The sequence below is a fragment of the Elephas maximus genome, chromosome 22 (genome assembly GCF_024166365.1).
Source record: "Elephas maximus indicus isolate mEleMax1 chromosome 22, mEleMax1 primary haplotype, whole genome shotgun sequence".
Classification (NCBI taxonomy): domain Eukaryota; kingdom Metazoa; phylum Chordata; class Mammalia; order Proboscidea; family Elephantidae; genus Elephas; species Elephas maximus.
The window spans coordinates 49,749,368-49,775,722 of record NC_064840.1 but is presented as its reverse complement, the minus strand read 5'-3'; the positions used below and the strand labels follow the sequence as shown (position 1 = coordinate 49,775,722).

The 26,355-nt window shown below is 38.7% G+C and overlaps 1 protein-coding gene across 1 annotated transcript in view; it reads left to right on the top strand.

The window, feature by feature from the left end:
* ADAMDEC1 (ADAM like decysin 1) overlaps positions 1 to 26,355 on the top strand; it is a 58,682-nt gene that overhangs the window by 381 nt on the left and 31,946 nt on the right. The window contains 1 exon segment of the mRNA XM_049865496.1: positions 2,308 to 2,492. Coding sequence (XP_049721453.1) covers positions 2,308 to 2,492 — 185 coding nt within the window.

Sequence of the window (26,355 nt, the reverse complement as noted above, 5' to 3'; positions counted from 1 at the left end):
GTATGGAACCCAATAAAGAAAGAGTGCTGTGGGGAGAACTGCTGGTGTCAGAAATGGTGGAGAAGTTGGAGAACGGTGTACACTTGACCTCAGCCTCATAGGTATCAGCTTTGTCCTGATTCTTACCTTACTAGTTATCCTTTCAGTTGGTGTCCAAGAACCAAGGAAGTTCACGTATTATAGTCCCTGATGTAAAGTCATTATAGGGTCCTTCAGGAGATAGATAGAATAGGGTCTTTGAAGATGTTATCAGTTAACATGAAGTCATACTGAGTAGGGTGGGTACTAATGCAATTTAAGTGATGTCCTTGTAAAGGACAAGAGATAGAGATATATACAGGTAAAAGGGGCATGTGAGAATGAAGCTACATTGCTATAAGCCAAGGAATGCCTGGGACTACCAAAAGCTATGAGAGACAGGAAAGGATCTTCACCTAGGGCCTTCAGAGACAACATGGCTGTACCATCACCATGAATATTTTAGATTTCCTGTTTTCAAATCAGTTACTGACATTCTCAGCAAGAGCCATGTGCTTTTTTTTTTTTTTGCCTTACAAAACATCTGAGTAAATTCAAAGTTGAAATTTCCTCAGGTGGGAATAATTATTTAAGGAAGTTCAGAAATTTATCTATGTGCAAAACAAGGTGGTGTCTCAATAATTTTTGAGGAAGATCTCAGCCACTGAACTGTGAAAATTGTTACATTTTCTCCTAGAGAAGGTTCCTGATCGCAGGCCAAATATTATGACCCAGAGAATAGCACTTTTTCCAATCTGTATCACTAAACTGGCCTTTTAAGCTTGTTAACTACTGTGAAATAGATCTCTGAGATTTGCATGTCTTTTGGGACATGCTGTAAATATAATTTAGTGGAGTCTTCAGGAGCATATTCTGGGAAGACACTCCTTTACTCCTGCATGCCAATGAGAGAGCAGAGCAGATCCACAGGACAGCTGACATCTTAGATGGAAACAAAGGAAAAGTAAGAGAAAACTTAGTGGAAATATGAAGAGGAGCAAATAAGAAAGAGAAAAATAAAGTTACAGCACGGGAGGGTAAACAGCACACAAGGATGAAAGCAGAGTCCTGGCTCTACCAATAACTGGCTTTTTATTCATATGCAAATAATTTAAATTTTGTGAGCATAATTTAATCTCCTCATTATAAAATGGGGTTAATAATACATGACTTTCCACTTTCCAAAGATGACTTACTAAGAAACATGTAAAGGCAGTATGGAAATATGAAGAGCAAAAGAGAAGAAGGAGATGCCTGTGGTCTAGAAACATAGATACTGTGCCTCCATGAGTGATGTATCCACAGGATGACTCGGTTCACTTAGTTAGTCAGTGGTGACACCTTCTCTGTGTAGTAGACTAGTATACAGTGTCACACATTGGGGCAGGAAGTAGAATTTGGGGAAAGTTTTGTTATTATTTGTACATATTTCATTGGCAAGCCTTTACTCCTCTTGGTGTCTTTTATCCCCCCTCTGACGTGCTTTTAGAGTTTGTCCCCATATCCCTATTGAGTTTCCTCCTCTTATGTTGTCTAAATCTCAGCCAAGATTTCTGGGCTAAAAGGTCAAAAGCTGTACCAGACTGTGTAATCACCCTGAATTTATATTTCTGGGAAATCACCAAGCACTGATTTCACAAAGCTATTAGGAAAAAAAAAAAAAATGAAATCACAACAATTTGTCAATTTGATGACCTTTTTTAAAAATCAGGATATCAGAGGGCAAGAGCAAAAGTTTGCATTTATAGAGTGTATTATGATTTATACAAGTTTGTATGCGTGTGCATGTGTGTATGATTTTATTTAAATTTTACAACAATCTCATGTGAAATAAGAATCATTATTTTCAATGTATGGAGGAGAAAACCAAGATAAAGACAAAGAATATGATTTTTGTCTAGGTCACACAGGTAGTAAGTTTTTTGTAATGGGAACCTATACACAATATTCTGAATCCAAGTTGCCAGCTCCATCCATGCCACCACACTGCCTACAGAAAAAAACCATTTTGCAATAGAAAGGCATATTTAATGATATAATACTAATTACTGAAAATCGGTAGAATCTTTTTTATCTCCAGCTATAATTTGTTTTACACATTGTTTCCAGTGAAAATTAATCTGATTTCACAGCCAAACCATATGCCCCATTAACTGTATAAAGTTCTCATTTGCAATTTCCCACTAGGGATAGAAAGGGTAACCTCTTCCTCTTTTGTCCAGGGACTCACAGCCCAGCTCCAAAGACTGATGTAAATAAATATAAAAATAAAATAATGGCAAAAAATAGAGATAACCCAAGTGCAAGGGAGCATGGAGAAAATGTTTATCAGGATAGAGGATGAGAAATTTCTTGGAGAAGATGCCGTTTATAACTTACATGATAGTTATTCAGGCAGAGAAAAAGGACAAGGGCACTCTAAGGAGATAACGGGGTTAAACAAGAGCATGTACGAAGTCATGATTCCAGAAAGGGTATGGCTTGTTCAGGAAACTGCAAGCAGTTCATAAAGGATAGACCGAACCAAAGCTTTTTATTGGCTTGTTTTTAATGAGCCTTTTTTTATATTTATGTATACGACTTTGATTAAGCATACACACACACTTGTGCATACACAAATTGAGGAGGTTTAGAAAACATAACGCAAAAGAAAAATAGTTAAGAGAATTAGAAAGCAAGAAAGTAATGAGAATAATGAGGACATGGATCCGATAAGCTCATTGAAATATAAAACATACGGCCTGTCTTAGTTATCTAGTGCTGCTAGAAATACCACAAGTAGATGACTTTAACAAAGAAAAATTTATTCTCTGAGTCTAGGAGGCTAGAAGTCCAAGTTCAGGGTGCCAGCCTCAGGGGAAGGCTTTCTCTCTCTGTCGGCTCTGGAGGAAGGTCCTTGTCATCAATCTTCTCTTGGTCTAGGAGTTTCTCAGGCGCGCAGGGACCCTGGGTCCAGAGAATGATGTGCTCTGCTCCCGGTGCTGCTTTCTTGGTGGTATGAGGCCTCCCTGTCTCTCTGCTGGCTCCTATCTTTTATTTCTCAAAAGAGATTAGTTCACTCAAGACAAAATCCAGTCTTGTAGATTGAGTCCTGCTTCATTAACATAACTGCCACTAATCCCATCTCATCAGCATCGTAGAGATAGGATTTACAACACATAGGAAAATCACTTCAGACGACAAAACGGGAGACAATCACACAATACTGGGAATCATAGTCTAGCCAAATTGATACACGTATTTTGGGGGGACACAATTCAGTCCATGGCAAAGCCCTACAAGTTGGGTAAGCGTGAGCTCCAAGTTTTAATCCAAACTTTATAAAAGCAAAAAAAAATAAATAAATAAACAAGATTGATAGGAGATTTACAATGCCCATAAAGTAAAAACAAACAAATAACTACCAATAAGGGTTAAGGGGAATAAAAGCCTATGTAAATAAAAAATTGGCATATAAATAAAAATTGATGGATCATGAGGAGCACAGTTCTTCCCGCTACTGGGACTTCAAAGAAGTTTTCATGATGGTGTTGCTGTTGGTCCAACTTGAGAACCTAATTCCACCTTTAGCTTCTACAAGATTGGTTTGTGTCTGGTAGCTCTTCAGTACTTCATAAAACACCCTTGACTCTTGCCCTGGCCAGAACTCAGGTCACACCCAGCCAGAAATGAAGGGAGCAAGGCATAGGCTCCAATTAGGGCAATTGCCACATTTCACAAGTATCTATTAGCATCACACAGTAAAATGGAGTAATTTCTAATTGAGCTATATATCACAAATTAAGAAACGAAGCAATAGCACCTTCTTAGACTAGAATCTCGTATCATCACTAAATAAGGAAAACAGATAACCTCACTTTTTTTAGAGTACAGCATTTTACAAATATGTACATCAGAGCATATTTAAATATGCCATTGAATGGATTTAATGTTGGAAAACATAATGGCTTTATACCGAGTGACACCAGTTCCATTTGGTATCACTGCACAACCATTAGTTATAAATGCTTCTTTTTATCTCAATTGATTATATGAGAACCTGAATCTATATTTTTTCTCCTTATAGGGTAGTTCCTAGGCTTATTCCTTGGTAATTAAAACATATGTAGAATATTACAACCTTTACTCTCCTACCCTTGTAATGACTTTATTTGGATCAGTTCTGCTTGGAGTAAAGTAAAAGAAATAAAAGCAAACAACATGTAATTTTCTTCATTTGCTGAAAGTCAACATTGAAAGTGTTCTTCATGTAATAATGGTTCTTGACCAAAGAGGCACATTGAAATCATCAGTGCAACACTGAAAAAATTCAGGCCTCCATTTATACCAGCGGGACCTGACGATGGGGGGAGAGACCCAGACATCGGTATTTTTATAAGTTCTAGAGGTGATTCTAATGTGTACTCATTTAAGAACCAAAAATCAGCAGCTATATCTCAGCCATCATTTGCTTTCATCAGTCAACCTCTTAACCTTTACTAAAGGGATTAATTACGTACCATCAAAACAAAACAAACAAACCAAAAGCAAACCCACAGCTGGCCAGTGGATTCTGACTCAGTGACCCTATAGGAAAGTATTGAACTGCACCATAGGGTTTCCAAGGCCGTAATTTTTATGGAAGCAGACTGCCACATGTTTCTCCTGAGGAGCGGCTGCTGGGTTCAAACTGCCCATCTTTCAGTTAGCAGCCAAGTGTTTAACCACTGTGCCACCAGGGCTCCTACATATCACCAGTTGTTCATTTTTCATGCAAATTAGCATTGGGAATAGCAAAAGTAATCTGATTACACAAAATTTTAAAAATAATTACGTTTGTCAGTGATTTCAACTTCTTATCCAAAACATTGTAATGAAAGCCTCAGCACAGAATATTTTATTGACGGCATTACTAAAACCACTGTGCTTTAACTGAGTAAGAGGAAACCAAAGTGAAGAATTAGAAACAAAGGCTACAAAAATCCTCAGAAATCACCTTGTAAATGATTAAAAACAGACAGTGTTTAGACTTGAGACTATCATTTTCTCTCTGGATAATTGTAAAAATAATTTATATAAAAAAATCAAGCCCAAAAAAGAACATATATGCAACTGCAGCAGAATCCAAAGCATTTGGGAATAATCTGATCAGCCTCAGCACACCATCCTGGCTCATTCATTCGTTTGTGGTTCACTCCCATGACAAAAAGAAAAGACAGAGCCTTTTGAGCTGATCAAGTTTCCAGACACCTTTTGTTTTGCTGCAATTGGAGATAATGGCGAAAGTACAATTTATATTTGAGTTCTCTAATTTCAGATCAGGAATCTCCCACACTGACACAGAGGACCTCAAGTAATCCTTCCATGAACAGTTTGTGGGATTTAGCACAAACACATCCCAGCATTAAAGCCATATGAGCTGTTTGGTTTACAGTTCTTTTTTCTTCTTAAAACACAAAATGGAGAAGCAAAGTGAAAGAAAAGAATCTATGCTGATTCAACTCGGTTTTACACTGAAACAAATTTTGAGGGGACTTTTAAATGATCTAGTTCTTAGTGAATTTAATGATAAGAGAAAACATGTCTATTTTGCTCTCTTTCTCTGAATGGATATATATATAAATGATTTGATGTAAATAAATCATTGATATGGCACAGCTCCTTTTTCTCCAGTCCCAGAAGAACTAAGAAAACTAGATGAAGCCCTGAGAAGTATGGAAGTGAGACTGGGTTCGTTTTGGCTAGGAACAGGAGGCAGCTGAGCAAGTCTGTGAGTATGTGAGCCAGTAAAGGAGGCAGAGAATGTATCATTGTGCTGCTCTGGCTGATTGTCAACTTTTCCTTGGAACATACAGTGCTGTCTGTATACCTGTAGCAACTGGGAGAAGTCCTGGAGGATGTAAGAATCAAATCAGGGTGATAGAGAAGCCCTAAGCTGTGTGAAGCTGGGGAGATGAGACTAACTGATCCAAGGCAGCTCTGATAACAGTAACTCATCCCCACCCCCTCTAAACCCACAAGGGGAGTAACATCTGAGGAGTTTATCTTCTAATGTTGCTTCTCTGGAAGCAAATGGCGATGACCTGGCCTGATAACTGTCTATGGGTGGAAAGTGGCTGACTGGTTTCCTGGTGCCTGAAGTTCTCCTGCCTAGGATTCACCCACTCCGCACTCTTTAAGCTTTCCCAAGTAAGATCTGAGACCTGACCTTCTCCATATGCATTTCTTGATAGAATAAGCAATAGCTTCAGTAAAAATGAGGTAGCTGGCTAAAATAACAAGACACTTAAGGAACATAAGCATGTCAAGAGAAAAACAATATATTGGTTTACAGATTCCAACATAAGCAGACATTGGAATAAAAGGGCAAAAAAAAAAAAAAAAAAAAACGGAAGAAACATATTAACAAACAGAATATACTCAGAAAGTGAAGAACAAGAAAACATAAACAGAAATCAAGGAAAAATATTAGGTATGAAGAACATAGTAATTGACATAAAATAGATGAAATAAATAGTGGAAGGGAGAGAATTGAGGAAGAGATTAGTAAATTGGAAAAACCAGAGGAAAAATTTTAGAAGGAATTAAAAAAAAAAAAAACAAAGAAATAAAAATGCGTAAAAGAAAAGCCAAAAACTATGGAAGGCATTAAAAATAAGAAATGCTAAAATTCAAATAATAGGAATACCATAAAAGAGAAATCTCAAAAAAAAAAAAAAGATAAGCACACAAATAATGGAGATAAATTTTCCAGAATTAAGAAAAAGAGCTCACGTGAAAGCTGGACAATGAATAAAGAAGACCAAAGAAGAATTGATGCCTTTTGAATTATGGTGTTGGCAAACAATATTAAATATACCATGGACTGCCAGAAGAATGAAAAAACTTGTCTTGGAAGAAGTACAGCCAGAACGCTCCTTAGAAGTGAGGATGATAGGACTTCGTCTTACCAGTCCCTTGAGAAGAATATCACGCTTGGCAAAGTAGATGGTCAGTGAAAGTATTAGACCCTCAACGAGATGGATTCACTCAGTGGCTGCGACAATGGGCACAAACATATCCTTGGTTATGAGAATGGCGCAAGACTGGGCAGTGTTTTGTTCTGTTGCACTTAGAGTTGCTATGAGTCAGAACCAACTGGAGAGCAGCTAGCAACAACAAAAAATGAGAAAAACTATAGAGGGCCAATGAAGAGGGAAAGAGATAAAATAAAATAAAAATTTAAAAACCTCACCCGTGGGAGGCGGGGCCAAGATGGTGGACTAGGTGGACGCTACCGCGGATCCCTCTTGCAACAAAGACTCAGAAAAACAAGTGAATCGATCACATACATAACAATCTACGAACTCTGAACAACAAACACAGATTTAGAGACGGAGAATGAACAAATACGGGGAGACAGCGATTGTTTTCAGAGCCAGGAGCCAGCGTACCAGTCAGGTGACCTTCGGAGCCCAATTTGGGGCAGATCCCGGGGGGCAGACGGCACAGACAAGGGGCCCAGCCCTAACCCCTGAACTCATCCCGGGAGGGAGCCCAGCCGGTTCGCGTGGGCGGTGTGGCGGCGCAACCGGTGGGAGAAGTCCCCGGGAGACAGTGACTGGTCTTGGAGCGGGGAGAGCAGCGTCCCAGCCGGGGAGCCATCCCGCCGGGATTTTGGCAGGCAGCGGGCGTGGCGCGAGCGCGGGGACCAGCTACATTCCCCTGAATTGACCCCGGGGGGGGCCAGCCGTTCGTGTGGGCGGCGCCCACCCAGTTCGCGCGAGTGGCGCGGCGCACCGGAGGGAGAAGTCCCCGGGAGGCAGTGACTGGTCTTGGAGCGGGGAGAGCAGCGTCCCAGCCAGGGAGCCATCCCGCCGGGATTTTGGCGGGTGCGGGCGGAGCGTGAGCGCGGGGCCCAGCTCCATCCCCCTGAATTGACCACGGGACGGTCCCACCCAGTTCGCGCAGGCAGCATGGCGGTGCAGCCCGTGGGAGAAGTCCCCGGGAGGCAGTGGCTGGTCTTGGAGCGGGGAGAGTGGCATCCCAGCCGGGACGCGCAGTCGCGGCGTAGGCACGGGGAGCTGCTCCACTTCCCTGAGCTGACCCCGGGGGGGGAGCCCACATGGTTCGCGGGGGCTGCGTGTGACGCGGCTGGCGGGATGGGGAGTCCCCGGGAGGCAGCGAATGATTTTGGAGTCGGGAGTGCACCGTCCCAGTAGGGGAGCCTTAACCTTGGGGGTGGGGCTGACAGCGGAGGATCTGACCGTGACTCCAGCGGGCCAGACCCCCCGGGGGCAATCTCCACACAGCCAGTACATATAGTTGACGCCCCCGTGGAAATCTCAGATATAATAGTCATTCCAAGTAAGACAAGCAACTCTGGCTCTATTCTGAGCTGCTACTCTCCTAGCTCTCTGATCCCTCCCCCACCCTCCCCAGGCGCATCCATTAACATCCGAATAGCATGAGCCAGAGGGAGAACTCTGATAGGGATCTGACTGCATTTTTTTTTAGCGGATTTTCTGGAAAAACTAGCTTCCCAGTGATGGCTCGGAGACAGCAGTCCATATCAAACCACATAAAGAAGCAGACCATGACAGCTTCTCCAACCCCCCAAACAAAAGAATCAAAATCTTTCCCAAATGAAGATACAATCCTGGAATTATCAGATACGGAATATAAAAAAATAATTTACAGAATGCTTAAAGACATCACAAATGAAATTAGGCTAACTGCAGAAAAAGCCAAGGAACACACTGATAAAACTGTTGAAGAACTCAAAAAGATTATTCAAGAACATAGTGGAAAAATTAATAAGTTGCAAGAATCCATAGAGAGACAGCATGTGGAAATCCAAAAGATTAACAATAAAATTACAGAATTAGACAACGCACTAGGAAGTCAGAGGAGCAGACTCGAGCAATTAGAATGTAGACTGGGACATCTGCAGGACCAGGGAATTAACACCAACATAGCTGAAAAAAAATCAGATAAAAGAATTAAAAACAATGAAGAAACCCTAAGAATCATGTGGGACTCTATCAAGAAGGATAACTTGCGAGTGATTGGAGTCCCAGAACAGGGAGGGGGGACAGAAAACACAGAGAAAATAGTTGAAGAACTCCTGACACAAAACTTCCCTGACATCATGAAAGACGAAAGGATATCTATCCAAGATGCTCATCGAACCCCAATTAAGATTGATCCAAAAAGAAAAACACCAAGACATATTATCATCAAACTTGCCAAAACCAAAGATAAACAGAAAATTTTAAAAGCAGCCAGGGAGAAAAGAAAGGTTTCCTTCAAGGGAGAATCAATAAGAATAAGTTCAGACTACTCAGCAGAAACCATGCAGGCAAGAAGGGAATGGGACGACATATACAGAGCACTGAAGGAGAAAAACTGCCAACCAAGGATCATATATCCAGCAAAACTCTCTCTGAAATATGAAGGCGAAATTAAGATAAATACAGATAAACACAAGTTTAGAGAATTTGCAAAAACCAAACCAAGGCTACAAGAAATGCTAAAGGAGATTGTTTGGTCAGATGACCAATAATATCAGGTACCAGCACAATACAAGGTCACAAAACAGAACGTCCTGATATCAACTCAAATAGGGAAAGCACAAAAACAAACAAATTAAGATTAATTCTAATAAATAAATAATACACATAACAGGGAATCATGGAAGTCAATAGGTAAAAGATCACAATAATCAAAAAGAGGGACTAAATACAGGAGGCACTGAACTGCCAGATGGAGAGTGATACAAGGCGATATAGAACGATACAAGTTAGGTTTTTACTTAGAAAAATAGGGGTAAATAATAAGGTAACCACAAAAAGGAATATCAACTCCATAACTCAAGATAAAAGCCAAGAAAAACATAACGACTCAACTAACATAAAGTCAAACATTATGAAAATGAGGATCTCACAATTTACTAAGAAAAACGCCTCAGCACAAAAAAGTATGTGGAAAAATGAAATGGCCGACAACACACATGAAAAGGCATCAAAATGACAGCACTAAAAACTTATTTATCTATAATTACGCTGAATGTAAATGGACTAAATGCACCAATAAAGAGACAGAGAGTCACAGACTGGATAAAGAAACACGATCCATCTATATGCTGCCTACAAGAGACACACCTTAGACTTAGAGACACAAACAAACTAAAACTCAAAGGATGGAAAAAAATATATCAAGCAAACAATAAGCAAAAAAGAAGAGGAGTAGCAATATTAATTTCTGACAAAATAGACTTTAGATTTAAATCCACCACAAAGGATAAAGAAGGACACTATATAATGATAAAAGGGACAATTGATCAGGAAGACATAACCATATTAAATATTTATGCACCCAATGACAGGGCTGCAAGATACATAAATCAAATTTGAACAGAATTGAAAAGTGAGATAGACACCTCCACAATTATACTAGGAGACTTCAACACACCACTTTCGGAGAAGGACAGGACATCCAGTAAGAAGCTCAATAGAGACACGGAAGACCTACTTACAACAATCAGCCAACTTGACCTCATCGACTTATACAGAACTCTCCACCCAACTGCTGCAAAGTATACTTTTTTTTCTAGTGCACATGGAACATTCTCTAGAATAGACCTCATATTAGGTCATAAAACAAACCTTTGCAGAGTCCAAAACATCGAAATATTACAAAGCATCTTCTCAGACCACAAGGCAATGAAACTAGAAATCAATAACAGAAAAACTAGGGAAAAGAAATCAAATACTTGGAAACTGAACAATACCCTCCTGAAAAAAGACTGGGTTATAGAAGACATCAAGGAGGGAATAAGGAAATTCATAGAATGCAACGAGAATGAAAATACTTCCTATCAAAACCTCTGGGACACAGCAAAAGCAGTGCTCAGAGGCCAATTTATATCAATAAATGCACACATACAACAAGAAGAAAGAGCCAAAATCAGAGAACTGTCCCTACAACTTGAACAAATAGAAAGTGAGCAACAAAGGAATCCATCAGGCACCAGAAGAAAACAAATAATAAAAATTAGAGTTGAACTAAATGAATTAGAGGACAGAAAAACATCTGAAAGAATTAACAAAGCCAAAAGTTGGTTCCTTGAAAAAATTAACAAAATTAATAAACCATTGGCTAGACTGACTAAAGAAATACAGGAAAGGAAACAAATAACCCGAATAAGAAACGAGAAGGACCACATCACAACAGAACAAAATGAAATTAAAAGAATCATTTCAGATTACTACGAAAAATTGTACTCTAACAAATTTGAAAACCTAGAAGAAATGGATGAATTCCTGGAAAAACACTACCTACCTAAACTAACACATTCAGAAGTAGAACAACTAAATAGACCCATAACAAAAAAAGAGATTGAAACAGTAATCAAAAAACTTCCACCAAAAAAAAGTCCTGGCCCGGACGGCTTCACTGCAGAGTTCTACCAAACCTTCAGAGAAGACTTAACACCACTCCTACTGAAGGTATTTCAAAGCATAGAAAAAGGCGGAATACTACCCAACTCATTCTATGAAGCTACCATCTCCCTGATACCAAAACCAGGTAAAGACATTACAAAAAAAGAAAATTATAGACCTATATCCCTCATGAACATAGATGCAAAAATCCTCAACAAAATTCTAGCCAATAGAATCCAACAACACATCAAAAAAATAATTCACCCTGATCAAGTGGGATTTATACCAGGTATGCAAGGCTGGTTTAATATCAGAAAAACCATTAATGTAATCCATCACATAAATAAAACAAAAGATAAAAACCACATGATCTTATCAATTGATGCAGAAAAGGCATTTGACAAAGTTCAACACCCATTTATGATAAAAACTCTTACCAAAATAGGAATTGAAGGAAAATTCCTCAACATAATAAAGGGCATCTATACAAAGCCAACAGCCAATATCACTCTAAATGGAGAGAACCTGAAAGCATTTCCCTTGAAAACGGGAACCAGACAAGGATGCCCTTTATCACCGCTCTTATTCAACATCGTACTTGAAGTCCTAGCCAGGGCAATTAGGCTAGACAAAGAAATAAAGGGTATCCAGATTGGTAAGGAGGAAGTAAAGCTATCACTATTTGCAGATGACATGATCGTATACATGGAAAACCCTAAGGAATCCTCCAGAAAACTACTGAAACTAGTAGAAGAGTTTGGAAGAGTCTCAGGATATAAAATAAACATACAAAAATCACTTGGATTCCTCTACATCAACAAAAAGAACACCGAAGAGGAAATAACCAAATCAATACCATTCACAGTAGCCCCCAAGAAGATAAAATACTTAGGAATAAATCTTACCAAGGATGTAAAAGACATATACAAAGAAAACTACAAAGCTCTACTACAACAAATTCAAAAGGACATACTTAAGTGGAAAAACATACCCTGCTCATGGATAGGAAGACTTAACATAGTAAAAATGTCTATTCTACCAAAAGCCATCTATACATATAACGCACTTCCAATCCAAATTCCAATGTCATATTTTAAGGGGATAGAGAAACAAATCACCAATTTCATATGGAAGGGTAAGATCCCTCGGATAAGCAAAGCATTACTGAAAAAGAAGAAGAAAGTGGGAGGCCTCACTCTACCTGATTTCAGAACCTATTATACAGCCACAGTAGTCAAAACAGCCTGGTACTGGTACAACAACAGGCACATAGACCAATGGAACAGAATTGAGAATCCAGATATAAATCCATCCATGTATGAGCAACTGATATTTGACAAAGGACCAGTGTCAGTTAATTGGGGAAAAGATAGTCTTTTTAACAAATGGTGCTGGCATAACTGGATATCCATTTGCAAAAAAATGAAACAGGACCCATACCTCACACCATGCACAAAAACTAACTCCAAGTGGATCAAAGACCTAAACATAAAGACTAAAACGATAAAGATCATGGAAGAAAAAATAGGGACAACCCTAGGAGCCCTAATACAAGGCATAAACAGAATACAAAACATTACCAAAAATGATGAAGAGAAACCAGATAACTGGGAGCTCCTAAAAATCAAACACCTATGCTCATCTAAAGACTTCACCAAAAGAGTAAAAAGACCACCTACAGACTGGGAAAGAATTTACAGCTATGACATCTCCGACCAGCGCCTGATCTCTAAAATCTACATGATTCTGTCAAAACTCAACCACAAAAAGACAAACAACCCAATCAAAAAGTGGGCAAAGGATATGAACACACATTTCACTAAAGAAGATATTCAGGCAGCCAACAGATACATTAGAAAATGCTCCCGATCATTAGCCATTAGAGAAATGCAAATTGAAACTACGATGAGATTCCATCTCACACCAACTAGACTGGCATTAATCCAAAAAACACAAAATCATAAATGTTGGAGAGGCTGCGGAGAGATTGGAACTCTCATACACTGCTGGTAGGAATGTAAAATGGTACAACCACTTTGGAAATCCATCTGGCATTATCTTAAACAGTTAGAAATAGAACTACCATACAACCCAGAAATCCCACTCCTTGGAATATACCCTAGAGATACAAGAGCCTTCACACAAACAGATATATGCACACCCATGTTTATTGCAGCTCTGTTTACAATAGCAAAAAGCTGGAAGCAACCAAGGTGTCTGTCAACGGATGAATGGGTAAATAAATTATGGTATATTCACACAATGGAATACTACGCATCGATAAAGAACAGTGACGAATCTCTGAAACATTTCATAACATGGAGGAATCTGGAAGGCATTATGCTGAGCGAAATGAGTCAGAGGCAAAAGGACAAATATTGTATAAGACCACTATTATAAGATCTTGAGAAATACTAAAAACGGAGAAGAACACATACTTTTGTGGTTACGAAGAGGGGAGGGAGGGAGGGAGGGAGGGAGGGAGGGAGGGAGAGAGTTTTTTATTGATCAATCAGTAGATAAGAACTGCTTTGGGTGAAGGGAAAGACAACACTCAATACATGGTAGGTCAGCCCAATTGGACTGGACTAAAAGCAAAGAGCTTTCCGGGATAAAATGAATGCTTCAAAGGTCAGCGGAGCAGGGGCGGGGGTCTGGGGAACATGGTTTAAGGGGACTTCTAAGTCAATTGGCAAAATAATTCTATTATGAAAACATTCTGCATCCCACTTTGAAATGTGGCGTCTGGGGTCTTAAATGCTAACAAGCGGCCATCTAAGATGCATCAATTGGTCTCAACCCACCTGGAGCAAAGGAAAATGAAGAACACCATGGTCACACGACAACTAAGAACCCAAGAGACAGAAAGGGCCACATGAACCAGAGACCTACATCATCCTGAGACCAGAAGAACTAGTTGGTGCCCGGCCAAAATGGATGACTGCCCTGTCAGGGAGCACAACAGAGAACTCCTGAGGGAGCAGGAGATCAGTGGGATGCAAACCCCAAATTCTCATAAAAAGAGCATACTTAATGGTCTGACTGTGACTAGAGGAATCCCGGCGGCAATGCTCCCCAGACCTTCCGTTGGCACAGGACAGGAACCATCCCCGAAGACAACTCATCAGACATGAAAGGGACTGGTCAGCAGCGGGGAGAGAGATGCTGATGAAGAGTGAGCTAATTAAATCAGGTGGACACTTGAGAGTGTGTGGGCAACTCTTGACTGGAGGGGGGATGGGAAGATAGAGAGAGAGGGAAGCTGGCAAAATTGTCACGAAACGAGAGACTGAAAGGGCTGACTCAACAGGGGGAGAGCAAGTGGGAGAAGGGAGTAAGATGTATGTAAACTTACATGTGACAGACTGATTGGATTTGTAAATGTTCACCTGAAGCTTAATAAAAGTTAATTAAAAAAAAAAAAAAAACCTCACCCGTAAGAACATTATGGCAAATTTAGGAATATTGAAAACAAACAGAAAATTCTATAAGAATTTAAGAAATAGCACATTGCATTAAAAAAACAAATAAAAGTTTGAACCTGAATGACCCCAAATTTAAGAAGCAATAATGAATTCCAGAAAAAAGTACAATAGAGTGTTTAAAGTATTGGATGAAAAGAACTTAGAATTTATGATTTTATACCCAATCAAACTTTCTTTCAAATATAAGGACTTTATTAAAAAATATTCCCAGGCATCTAGGGCTGCATAAATCCAGCTATACAAAGATTCACTTGAGAAGTCTTTTGGATAAGTTAATAAATAAATTTCAGAATATATTGCAAGAAATATATAAAGCCAAGATGATCAAATACTTTGGTAAAATTTTATGTATCGTAAAACAAAATAGGTCTAACCAAATAAAAGTAAAAAATATATAATTACCTTGATTGGAAGTCTAGATCAGTTCTATCCAATAGAACTTTCTCTAATGAAGGAAATATTCTATCTCACTGTGCAATATGGTAGCAATTAGTCACATGACTATTGAGCACTTGAAATATAGTTTTTATGACTGAGGTAATGATTTTCACATTTTATTTAATTTTAGTTTTAGTAGCTACATATAGCTAGTGGCTACTATAGTAGACAGTATAGGTCTAGATAATATCAATATGAGATATGAGAACATAGCCAATCCTTGTCTTCTTTGGAGGAGAAATAGTAACCTTTTAAAATATAAGAAAGAATTTTTTTTTTAATAAAAAAGTGAGACAAAGCATATCAATAATAAATAGAAAATACTGTTGCCAGTGAATCAATTCCAATTCATGGCAACCTCATGTGCTACAAAGTAGAACTTCTTCATAGGGTTTTCTTGGCTGTAATTTTAATGGAAGCAGATCACTGGGCTTTTCTTTCCCAGTACTGCTGGGTGAGTTTGAACCTCTAACCCTGACGTTAGTAGTCAAGTGCAAACCATTTGCATTGCCTAGAGACCTAATAGAAATAAACTCAACTTAGAAGTTATGAGGCAAATACTGACAGACTGGAAATAAATATAGATATGTTGTTTACAAGTGACATATCAAAAATTTAACTGCATACAAAGACTGAAGGTGAAGGGAAGGAAAAGAAACATCAGGCAAATGTAAGTAAAAATAAGCTAATGTAGTTATTTAATCACCAGATAATATACATTTTATGGGAAAAAACATTATTAGGGATGGAGAAGCTAAAGTGCAGAGAGAATTACTGCATAATTTTAAAAAATACACTGTACAAGGAAAAATAGCATTTGAACATGTACAGTAAAACTTGTGAAAGCTGGAACCTTTGTAAGGTGGAAACATGTCAGAGAAGGAAAACTTAAATATTTTCCACTAAAACAAGTGATAGTAATGTCTAGGATCCAAAAAAAAAAAGTCACAAAAGGCTCTATACTGAATGATTCCATTTATGTAACATTCTTTTTATTTTTTTAATTTTTATTGTGCTTTAAATGAACGTTTATAAATCAAGCCAGTCTTTCATACAAAAATTTATATACTCCTAGTTGCTCTCCCCCTAATGAGACAGCACACTCCTTCTCTTCATCCTCTATTTTCATGTCCATTCAGCCAGCTTCTGACCTCTGCTGCCTTCTCATCTCCCCTCCAGGCAGGAGCTGCCCACATAGTCTCATGTATCTACTTGACCCAAAAACTCACTCCTCACCAGTATATAACATTCTTGAATGACAAGATTATGAAAATGGAGGACAGATTAGGGAGGAGTGGACAGGAGAAAAGGGAGTGTGGCTGTAAAAGGGCAACACTAGTGATCTTTGTGGTGATGGAAATGTTCTGTATCTTTTCTGTAGCAATGCCAATATCCCGGTTGTGATACTGTACTACCGTTTTGTAAGATGTTACCTATAGGAGAAGATGGATAAAAGGTACAGATTTACCTGTGTTATGTTTACAATTGCATGTGAATGTACAATTACATTAATAATAAAAACATAATTAAATAAAACCAGCAGTAGAAAAGTGGTAAGTCAAAGATGGAAAACTTGGAAGACCTGAAAAAACAAGGCAGTTCCATCAAGTTTCAGCTCTCACAGGTTTTACTGTACAAACTTAATAAATTGACAGACCCATCAGGAAAAACTCATAAATCTGCCCTCATTGTGAGACATTTCAACATCTCCCTCTTGATTATAGGTAGGTCAGATAGACAAAAAATCAGCAAGAAAATACAGGTAATCTGAACAAGCAATTATCAAGCTAAACCTTCTGTACTTATGTGGAATTCTGCACCTAACAAATAATAGAATACACAGTTTCGCAAACTTAAATGGAATACTATGATAATGTATTTTCTATCAGACTGTAACAAAAGGAGGTAGGACCAAGATGGTGGAGTAGTCAGGCACTTCTGGTGAACCCTCTTACAACAAGACCCAAAAAAACAAGTGAAACAATTACATTTATGACAAGCTAGGAGCCCTGAACATCAAAGGCAAAGATAGAAAACAGACTGAGCGGCAGGGGGAAGGAGAGATGGTTCAGAAATGAAGAGGAGATGCTGGACCTGAATTTCCGGGATCCCTCAGGCACCATTCCCAGGAGCGGCTGCAGCAGGCTGGTGGTAGCTTTCAGCTGCAGCTTCCCCAGGGAGAAACAGCCAGCTGCACAGCCTACTCACACCTCTGGAATTAGAGAAGAATGGCACTCTCAGTAAAAGCTAAGTAGTTGTGTATATTTTACCGTGCCCCCAGCACTGAAGCTGGCTTCAGTGGCTGTCAATTTCCCTGGGCCTGAGATAGGTTCTGTTGCATGACCTGAGCCATTCTCCCAGCCTTGGAGAAGGAATAAATACACAATTGGGGAAAAGATAATCTGCCAGCTCCAATAACTTGGGGAGCTCAGGACAGAAGCAGCTCCTGTCCAGGCATAAATGGTCCGTGGACTATGAATACCTTTCCCCTCTGCATGAATCTGTGTGGGCCTATTTCAGGAGAATAGGTCCTTGTTGGTAGACTGCAACTGTTTCAGCTGTGTAGTGGAGAGGTGGGTGTTTGATGTTTGAAACCACTTTGCCTGTTAAACAGGGTCCTCACCTACCCACATCAGGGGCCTATGGACTGGTGGCTCCACTCAGGTCACCCAGCCACCTGTGACAGAGGTACAAGGATAACTGGTACCTCCCAGTCCTTACAACCAAAAGCATTGGGTGCCCAAGGTCCATCTGCAGAACCCACCCACCTGTGCACTCTAGGGAACAGGGACGCGCTTTCCTCACAGACACGTGGGGGATGGTTGTCAGCCCCCTGCCTTGTTCAGAGTGTGACCCCCTGCTGCAACCAGATACCGGTTCCTACACCAATGACCCCTGCCCCTCTAAGACTGTAGGACAGAGACTGTACCACACACTTGATGACCAACTACCTGGACACTGCAGCTGAATCCATACAAGAAAAGTAAATGGACTCCTAGGTTCATATACTTGGTAACAGCTCTAGCCATCTGGTGACAGGATGTTAGAGCTTCAAAGGTGAAAATAATCAAGTGAGCTCACTCAAGTAATCTATTTGGACATATCAAAACAAAACAAAGCAAGAAGCCAGGATATAGCAAGAAACATAAAATAAACTAATATAATAACTTATAGATGGTACGGAGACAACAGTCAATATCAAATCACATAAACAGAAGATGGTCACTTCAACAAGCTCTCAAAACAAAGAATCCAAGGATCTTCTGGATTAAGGTGCCTTCCTGGAATTACTGGAGGCAGAATACAAAAGATTAATACACAGAAGTCTTCAAGACATCATGAGGGAGATCAGGCAATATGCAGAACAAGCCAAGGAACACACAGATAAAACAGGTGAAGAAATTAAAAAGGTTATACAAGAACATAATGAAAAATTTAATAAGCTGCAAGAATCCATAGAGAGACAGCAATCAGAAATTCAGAAGATTAATAATGAAATTACAGAATTAGACAACTCAATAAAAAAAAAAACTCAATAGAGTATAACAAAACCATCAACATATTTCCAATAATAGTTATAAACCATTTATTTCTGACAAACTTCAATTTTTTTAGAAGTTAATATCCTTACATATTTGGAAATTTTAAGACACATTTTTAATTAAGTCAAGGATTAATTAGCAACTTATAATATAAATTAGAAAGCAACTAAAAATAAATGGTAATAAAATAATTTCATGTCAAAACTTGTGTCATGCAGCAAATTAAAAAAGCAAATCCAAGGGAAATTTATAGCCGTAAACATTTATACTTGGAAATAACAAAGACTCAAAATTGAGTTAAATGTGTATCTTAATGTATTAGATAAAGAACAATAGAATGAACCAAAAGAAAGTAGTAGGAAAGGTTTTCGTAAAAATAGTAGTATAAATAAATAAATTATAAAACAAATACACTTTTTTAAAAGAAGTAAACTCTGATAAGATTTATCAAGAAAAGATGAGATAAACACCCATAAGCAATATTATAATTGAAAGCATAGATATTAAAGAGTTAATGAGAGTAGTATCCATTATTACATGCCAGTAACCTGAAAAACTGAAAATAAACACATATTTAGAAATTTATAAATGAACAGAACTAACTCAGCAGAAATCAAAAGGTTAAATTTATTTAAATAAGGCTTATATTTATTTGAAAATTGAAGCTTTTGTTAAAATTTTTCTCACAAAGAAAATACTAGTATAGTTATTTTTACAGGCATGTTCTACCACAAAGATATCTGATTTACATAAAAATATTTTCAGAGAATAGGGAATATTCTTCACCTCATTCAACGAGGTTAGATTAACCCAGATAAAGTTCCAAAGATGTTAAAATGTAAGAAAGGTTTTCAAAAATAAGTAAAACTGCAGGCCTTTGGCACTCATGAAGATTCAAAAATACAAACACATTTTTGGTGATATCTTAGATTAACCACCCCCAAATAACAGTTATAAAGTAAAGACAAAAAAAAAAAAATTGAAGGCATAGAATATGACCAAAGGCAGGAAGAAACTAGAAGATATTAACTCTTTTTTTTTTAATAATAATTTTTATTGAGGTTTAAGTGAACGTTTACAAATCAAGTCAGTCTGTCACATATAAGCTTATATACACCTTACTCCATACTCCCACTTACTCTCCTCCTAATGAGTCAGCCCTTCCAGTCTCTCCTTTTGTGACAATTTTGCCAGTTTCTAACCCTCACTATCCTCCTATCTCCCCTCTAGACAGGAGATGCCAACATAGTCTCAAGTGTCCACCTGATACAAGTAGCTCACTCTTCATCATCATCTCTCTCCTGCCCATTGTCCAGACCCTTCCATGTCTGATGAGTTGTCTTCGGGAATGGTTCCTGTCCTGGGCCAACAGAAGGTTTGGGGACCATGACCGCCAGGATTCCTCTAGTCTCAGTCAGACCATTAAGTCTGGTCTTTTTATGGGAATTTGGGGTCTGCATCCCACTGTTCTGCTCCCTCAGGGGTTCTCTGTTGTGCTCTCTGTTAGGGCAGTCATTGGTTGTGGCCAGGTACTATCTAGTTCTTCTGGTCTCAGGATGATGTAAGTCTTTGGTTCATGTGGCCCTTTCTGTCTCTTGGGCTCATACTTGTCGTGTGACCTTGGTGTTCTTCATTCTCCTTTGATCCAGGTGGATTGAGACCAATTGATGCATCTTAGATGGCCACTTGTTAGCATTTAAGTCCCCGGACGCCACATTTCAAAGTGGGATGCAGAATGTTTTCATAATAAAATTATTTTGTCAATTGACTTAGAAGTCCCCTTAAGCCATAGTCCCCAAACCCCCACCCTTGCTCCGCTGACCTTTGAAGCATTCACTTTATCCCGGAAACTTCTTTGCTTTTGGTCCAGTCCAGTTGAGCTGACCTTCCGTGTATTGAGTATTGTCCTTCCCTTCACCTAAAGTAGTTCTTATCTACTAACTAATCAGTAAATAACCCTCTCCCACCCTCCCTCCCTCCCCCCCAGAAGATATTAACTCTTGAAATAAGAGAACCACACTCACTGGATGAGGAGCCCCTGGGTGGCACAAATGATTAAGTGCTCAACCACTATAGTAAGGCTGCTCATTTGAACCCAACCAGAGGCATCTTGGAAGAAAGGCCTGTAGGTCTGCTTCCTTGAAAACCCTATGGAGAAGTTCTACTCTACACACGTGGGACCTTCATGAGTTGGAATCAACTCCATGGCAACTAGTATTCACTAAATGAGATCCAGATTTATATGGTTTTTCTTTTAAACACACTCCCTAGTTTACTCAGCATACCCACTACCCACTGCCATCAAGTCGATTCCGACTCATAGCGACCCTATAGGGCAGAGTAGAACTGCCCAATAGAGTTTGCTAAAATTCAAGCAGAAAGCCTTGGCTTTGAGTTCAGGTGTCAGAGAACAGAACTTAGGGCTGCCGTGTTGAGTGTACAGAGACAGGGAACTCTCAGAAATGAAGGATATGCAAAATGTATCTAGAAACTCTCTTCAGATATTTGCATAATCCCTAAAATAAAGTTTGTTCAGGGATTTCTCCAAGATCTCAGCAAAAAACACCAGCTGAAAAGAAGAAGCAATTGAACAGACATTTCAGCTCCTGCCCAATTCATGGGAGAAAGTTAGGAACTTGAATCTTTTCAAGATAATTGTTGTTGTCAATTGCCCTCAAATTGATTCCAATTCATAATGACCCTATGTGAACTACTCTATAGGGTTTTCAAGGCTGTGACTTTTCAGGAGGAGATCACCAGACCCATCTTCCCAGGAGCCTCTGGGTGTGTTGGAACTGCCAACCTTTCAACTAGTGGTTGTGCATTTAGCCCTTTGTGCCACCAGGGAACACCTTTTGCTTCAGACTTCCCACAAATTAACCCTAACAAATTCACTGCAAAAATATCAGTGTAAAAAAATGTTAAATGTTTTAGGGTAGTTGGTTACACAGCAGTAGATAAATAAAACCATATATATGGATTCAATAAAACTATATAAAAAGCAAAGGAAGGAAATGATGAACACAGGATTCAAGATCATGGTCAATGTAGGCTAGGAATGAAGGGTGATGGGTGGGTTATGGTTAGATGTAGGTTATTGTCAAAGGCAGTACCTTTTGCTTTGGGTGGTGGGCTTTCAGGTCCTCATATATTATTGAAAATAAATAATAAATTAAACAGGTAAATAAAATTGGGCCATATATGGACTTACAAGACTGTGTTATGAATCAAGGGTTGTGATTAATCTAATTCTATTCAGATGATACCCAATAAGAAGAACTGATGACTATGGGTAACAACAGTATAGCAGATTCTCTAAGAGTTCAAATTTCAAATATGATTAGGTTATAGTACTTTACCTAAGGCAATGGTCCCCAAGCTGTGGAAAATTCTACTGCCTGGAGCAGTTTTCTTTCTCCCGCTCCCCCCAGGTTTGCATTAGAATCCTGTTTCCTTTACTTGGCATGTAATATTACATTATATTATATTAAAATCCTGGTGATGCATGAAGTTATATGTAAACCCCATTGCACCAGCATAATATGATTAAGAATGTTGCTGATGTAACTTTTGTGAACTTTCTACTTGTAAATCCCTTAAGAGTAAACTTTCCGAGAGGCTGAGCCAAGATGGCGGAATAGACAGACGCTTCCGGCAAGCCCTCTTTACAACAAAGATCTGAAAAAACAAGTGAAACGAATATATTTATGACAAGCTAGAGCTCTGAGCATCAAAGACAAGCTTAGAAAATGAACTGAGGGGCAGGGGGAGGAAGAGATGGTTCAGAAGTGAATTGTGGGGAGCCCCCCCCAAAAGAAAAAAATTTTTTTTTTTTTTCTCAGGCACCATTCCTGAGTGGCAGTGGTGGGCTGGTATTAGTGTTTGGCTGCAGTTTCCTCAGGGAGAAGCAGCCAGCCACACAGCCTAATTACAATGTTATTACGTAAAAGAAGACAACATTAAAACAACAAAGAAGGACTAAGAAATGTAGCCATAGATCTTCCATATGGAGGGGAAGACAAGGAGATACAAAGAAATGAATGTTAGGTTTAAATTTAGAAAAATAGGGGTAAGTAATAAGATAACCACAAAGGAGACAAACTATCCTACACATCTAAATAAAATACAAGAAAAAAAAATAGAGATTCAACAAAAACAAAAACAACAACAATGAATATGAGGAAAGGACAATAAATAATCTACTCAGCACATAAAGTGGGAAAAAGAAGCTGTCAACAGGGCACAAAAAAAGACATCAAAATGATAGCACTAAATTCATACCTATCCATAATTACTCTGAATGTAAATGGACTAAAAGCACCAGTAAAGACACAGAGAGTGGCAGAATGGATTAAAAAACACCATCCACCTATATGCTGCCTATAAGACACACACCTTAGACTTAGAGACAAAAACAAACTAAAACTCAAAAGATGGAGAAAAATATATCAAGCAAACAACAATCAAAAAAGAAGGAGGGGCAATATTAATTTCTGACAAAATGGACTTTAAAGTTAAATCCATCATAAAGGATAAGGAAGGACACTATCTAATGATTAAAGAGACAAAATACCAAGAAAATATAACCATATTAAATATTTATGCACCCCATGACGGGACTGCAAGATACATAAAACAAACTCTATCAGCATTGAAAAATGAGACCGCTCCAAAATAATAGTAGGAGACTTCAGCACACCACTTTTGGTGAAGGAAAGGACATCCAGAAAGAAGCTCAATAAAGACACGGGAGATCTAAATGCCACAATCAACCAATTGACCTCATAGACATATACAGAACGCTCCACCCAACAGCAATCAAGTATACTTTCTTTTCTAGTACACATGGAACATTCTCTAGAATAGACCACATAAAGCAAGCCTTAGCAGAATCCAAAACATTGGAATATTACAGAGCATCTTCTCTGACGATAAGGACATAAAAGTGGAAATCAATAACAGGAAAAGCAGGGAAAAGAAATCAAACACTTGGAAACTGAATAATACCCTGCTCAAAAAAGATTGAATTATAAAATACATTAAGGATGGAATAAAGAAATTCAGAGAATCCAATGAGAATGAAAACACTTCCTATCAGAACCTTTGGGACACAGCGAAAGCAGTGCTCAGAGGTCAACTGATATCAATAAAGGCACACAACCAAAAAGAAGGGTCAAAATCAAATAATTATCCCTACAACTTGAACAAATAGAAAGAGAGCAACAAAAGTAACCCTCAGGCACCAGAAGAAAACAAATAATAAAAATTAGAGCAGAACTAAATGAATAGAAAACAGAAAAACAATTGAAAGAATAAGCAAGACCAAAAGCTGGTTCTTTGAAAAAATCAACAAAATTGATAAGCCATTGGCCAAACTGACAAAAGAAAAACGGGAGAGGAAGCAAATAACCTGAATAAGAAATGAGATGGGCGATAGTACAACAGACCCAACTGAAATTAAAAGAATCATATCAGATTACTATGAAAAATTGTACTCTAACAAATTTGAAAACCTAGAAGAAATGGATGAATTCCTAGAAACATACTACGTACCTAAACTAACACAAACAGAGGTAGAACAACTAAATAGACCCATAACAAAAGAAGAGATTGAAAAGGTAATCAAAAAACTCCCAATAATAAAAAAAAAAAGCCCTGGCCAGGACGGCTTCAGCGCAGTTTTCTACCAAACTTTCAGAGAAGAGTTAACACCACTACTGCAAAGGTATTTCAGAGAATAGAAAAGGACAGACTATCCCAAACTCATTCTATGAGGCCACCATATCTCTGATACCAAAACCAGGTAAAGACACCACTAAAAAGAAAATTACAGACCTGTATCCCTTGAATGTAAGTGCAAAAATCCTCAACAAAATTCTAGCCAATAGAATTCAACAACATATCAAAAAAATAATTCACCATGACCAAGTGGGATTCATACCAGGTATGCAGGGATGGTTCAACATAAGAAAAACAATTAATGTAACCCATCATATAAATAAAAGGCAAGAAACACATGATTTTATCAATTGGTGCAGAAAAGGCATTTGACAAATTTCAACACCCACTCATGATAAAAACTCTCAGCAAAATAGAAACAGAAGGAAAATTCCTCAACATAATACAGGGTGTTTATACAAAGCCAATAGCCAACATCATCATAAATGGAGAGAGTCTGAAAGCAATCCCCTTGAGACTGGGAACCAGACAAGGATGCCCTTTATCACCACTCTTATTCAACATTGTGCTGGAGGTCCTAGCCAGAGCAATTAGTCTAGATAAAGAAATATAGTACATCTAGACTGGCAATGAAGAAGTGAAAGTATCTCTATTTGCGGATGACATGATCTTATACACAGAAAACCCTAAGGGATCCTCAAGAAAATGACTGAAACTAATAGAAGAGTTCAGCAGAGCATCAGGATACAGGATAAACACACAACCACTTTGGAAATTGATTTAGTGCTGCCTTAAATAGCTTTTTTTTTTTAATAGCTAGAAATTTAACTACCGTACGATCTAGCAATCTCACTCCTTGAAATATATCCTAGAGAAATAAGAGTTTTTACACAAACAGATATATGCACACCCATGTTCATTACAGCACTGTTCACAATACAAAAAAGATGGAAGCAACCAAGGTGCCCATCAACCAACGAAAGGATAAATAAATTATGGTATATGAAACATTTCATAACATGGAGGAACCTGGAAGGCATTATGCTGAGTGAAATTAGTCAGTTGCAAAAGGGCAAATATTGTATAAGACCACTATTATAAGAACTGGAGAAATAGTTTAAACAGAGAAGAAAATATTCTTTGATGACTACCAGAAGGGGGAGGGAGGGAAGGTGGGAGGCCATATTCACTAATTAAATGGTAGATAAGAACTACTTTAGATGACAGAAAAGACAACACACAATACAGGGGAGGTCAGCACAACTGGACTAAACCAAAAGCAAAGAAATTTCCCGAATAAACTTAATGCTTTGAAGGCCAGTGTAGCGTGGGCGGGGGTTTGGGGACCATGGTTTCAGGGGATATCTGAGTCAATTGGCATAAAATCTATTAAGAAAACATTCTGAATCCCACTTTGGAGAGTGGTGTCTGGGGTCTGAAATGCTAGCAAGCAGCCATCTAAGATGCATCATTTGGTCTCAAACCACCTGGATCAAAGGCGAATGAAGAACACCAAGGACAATGTGATTATAAGCCCAAGAGACAGAAAGGGCCACATAGACCAGAGACTACGTTAGCCTGAGACCAGAAGGGCTGGATGGTGCCCGGCTACAACCGATGACTGCCCTGACAGGGAACACAACAGAGAACTCCTGAGGGTGCAGGAGAGCAGTGGGATGCAGACCTCAAATTCTTGTAAAAAGACCAGACTTAATGGTCTGACTAAGACTGGTAGGACCCTGGTGGTCATGGGCCCCAGACATTCTGTTCACCCAGGACAGGAACCATTCC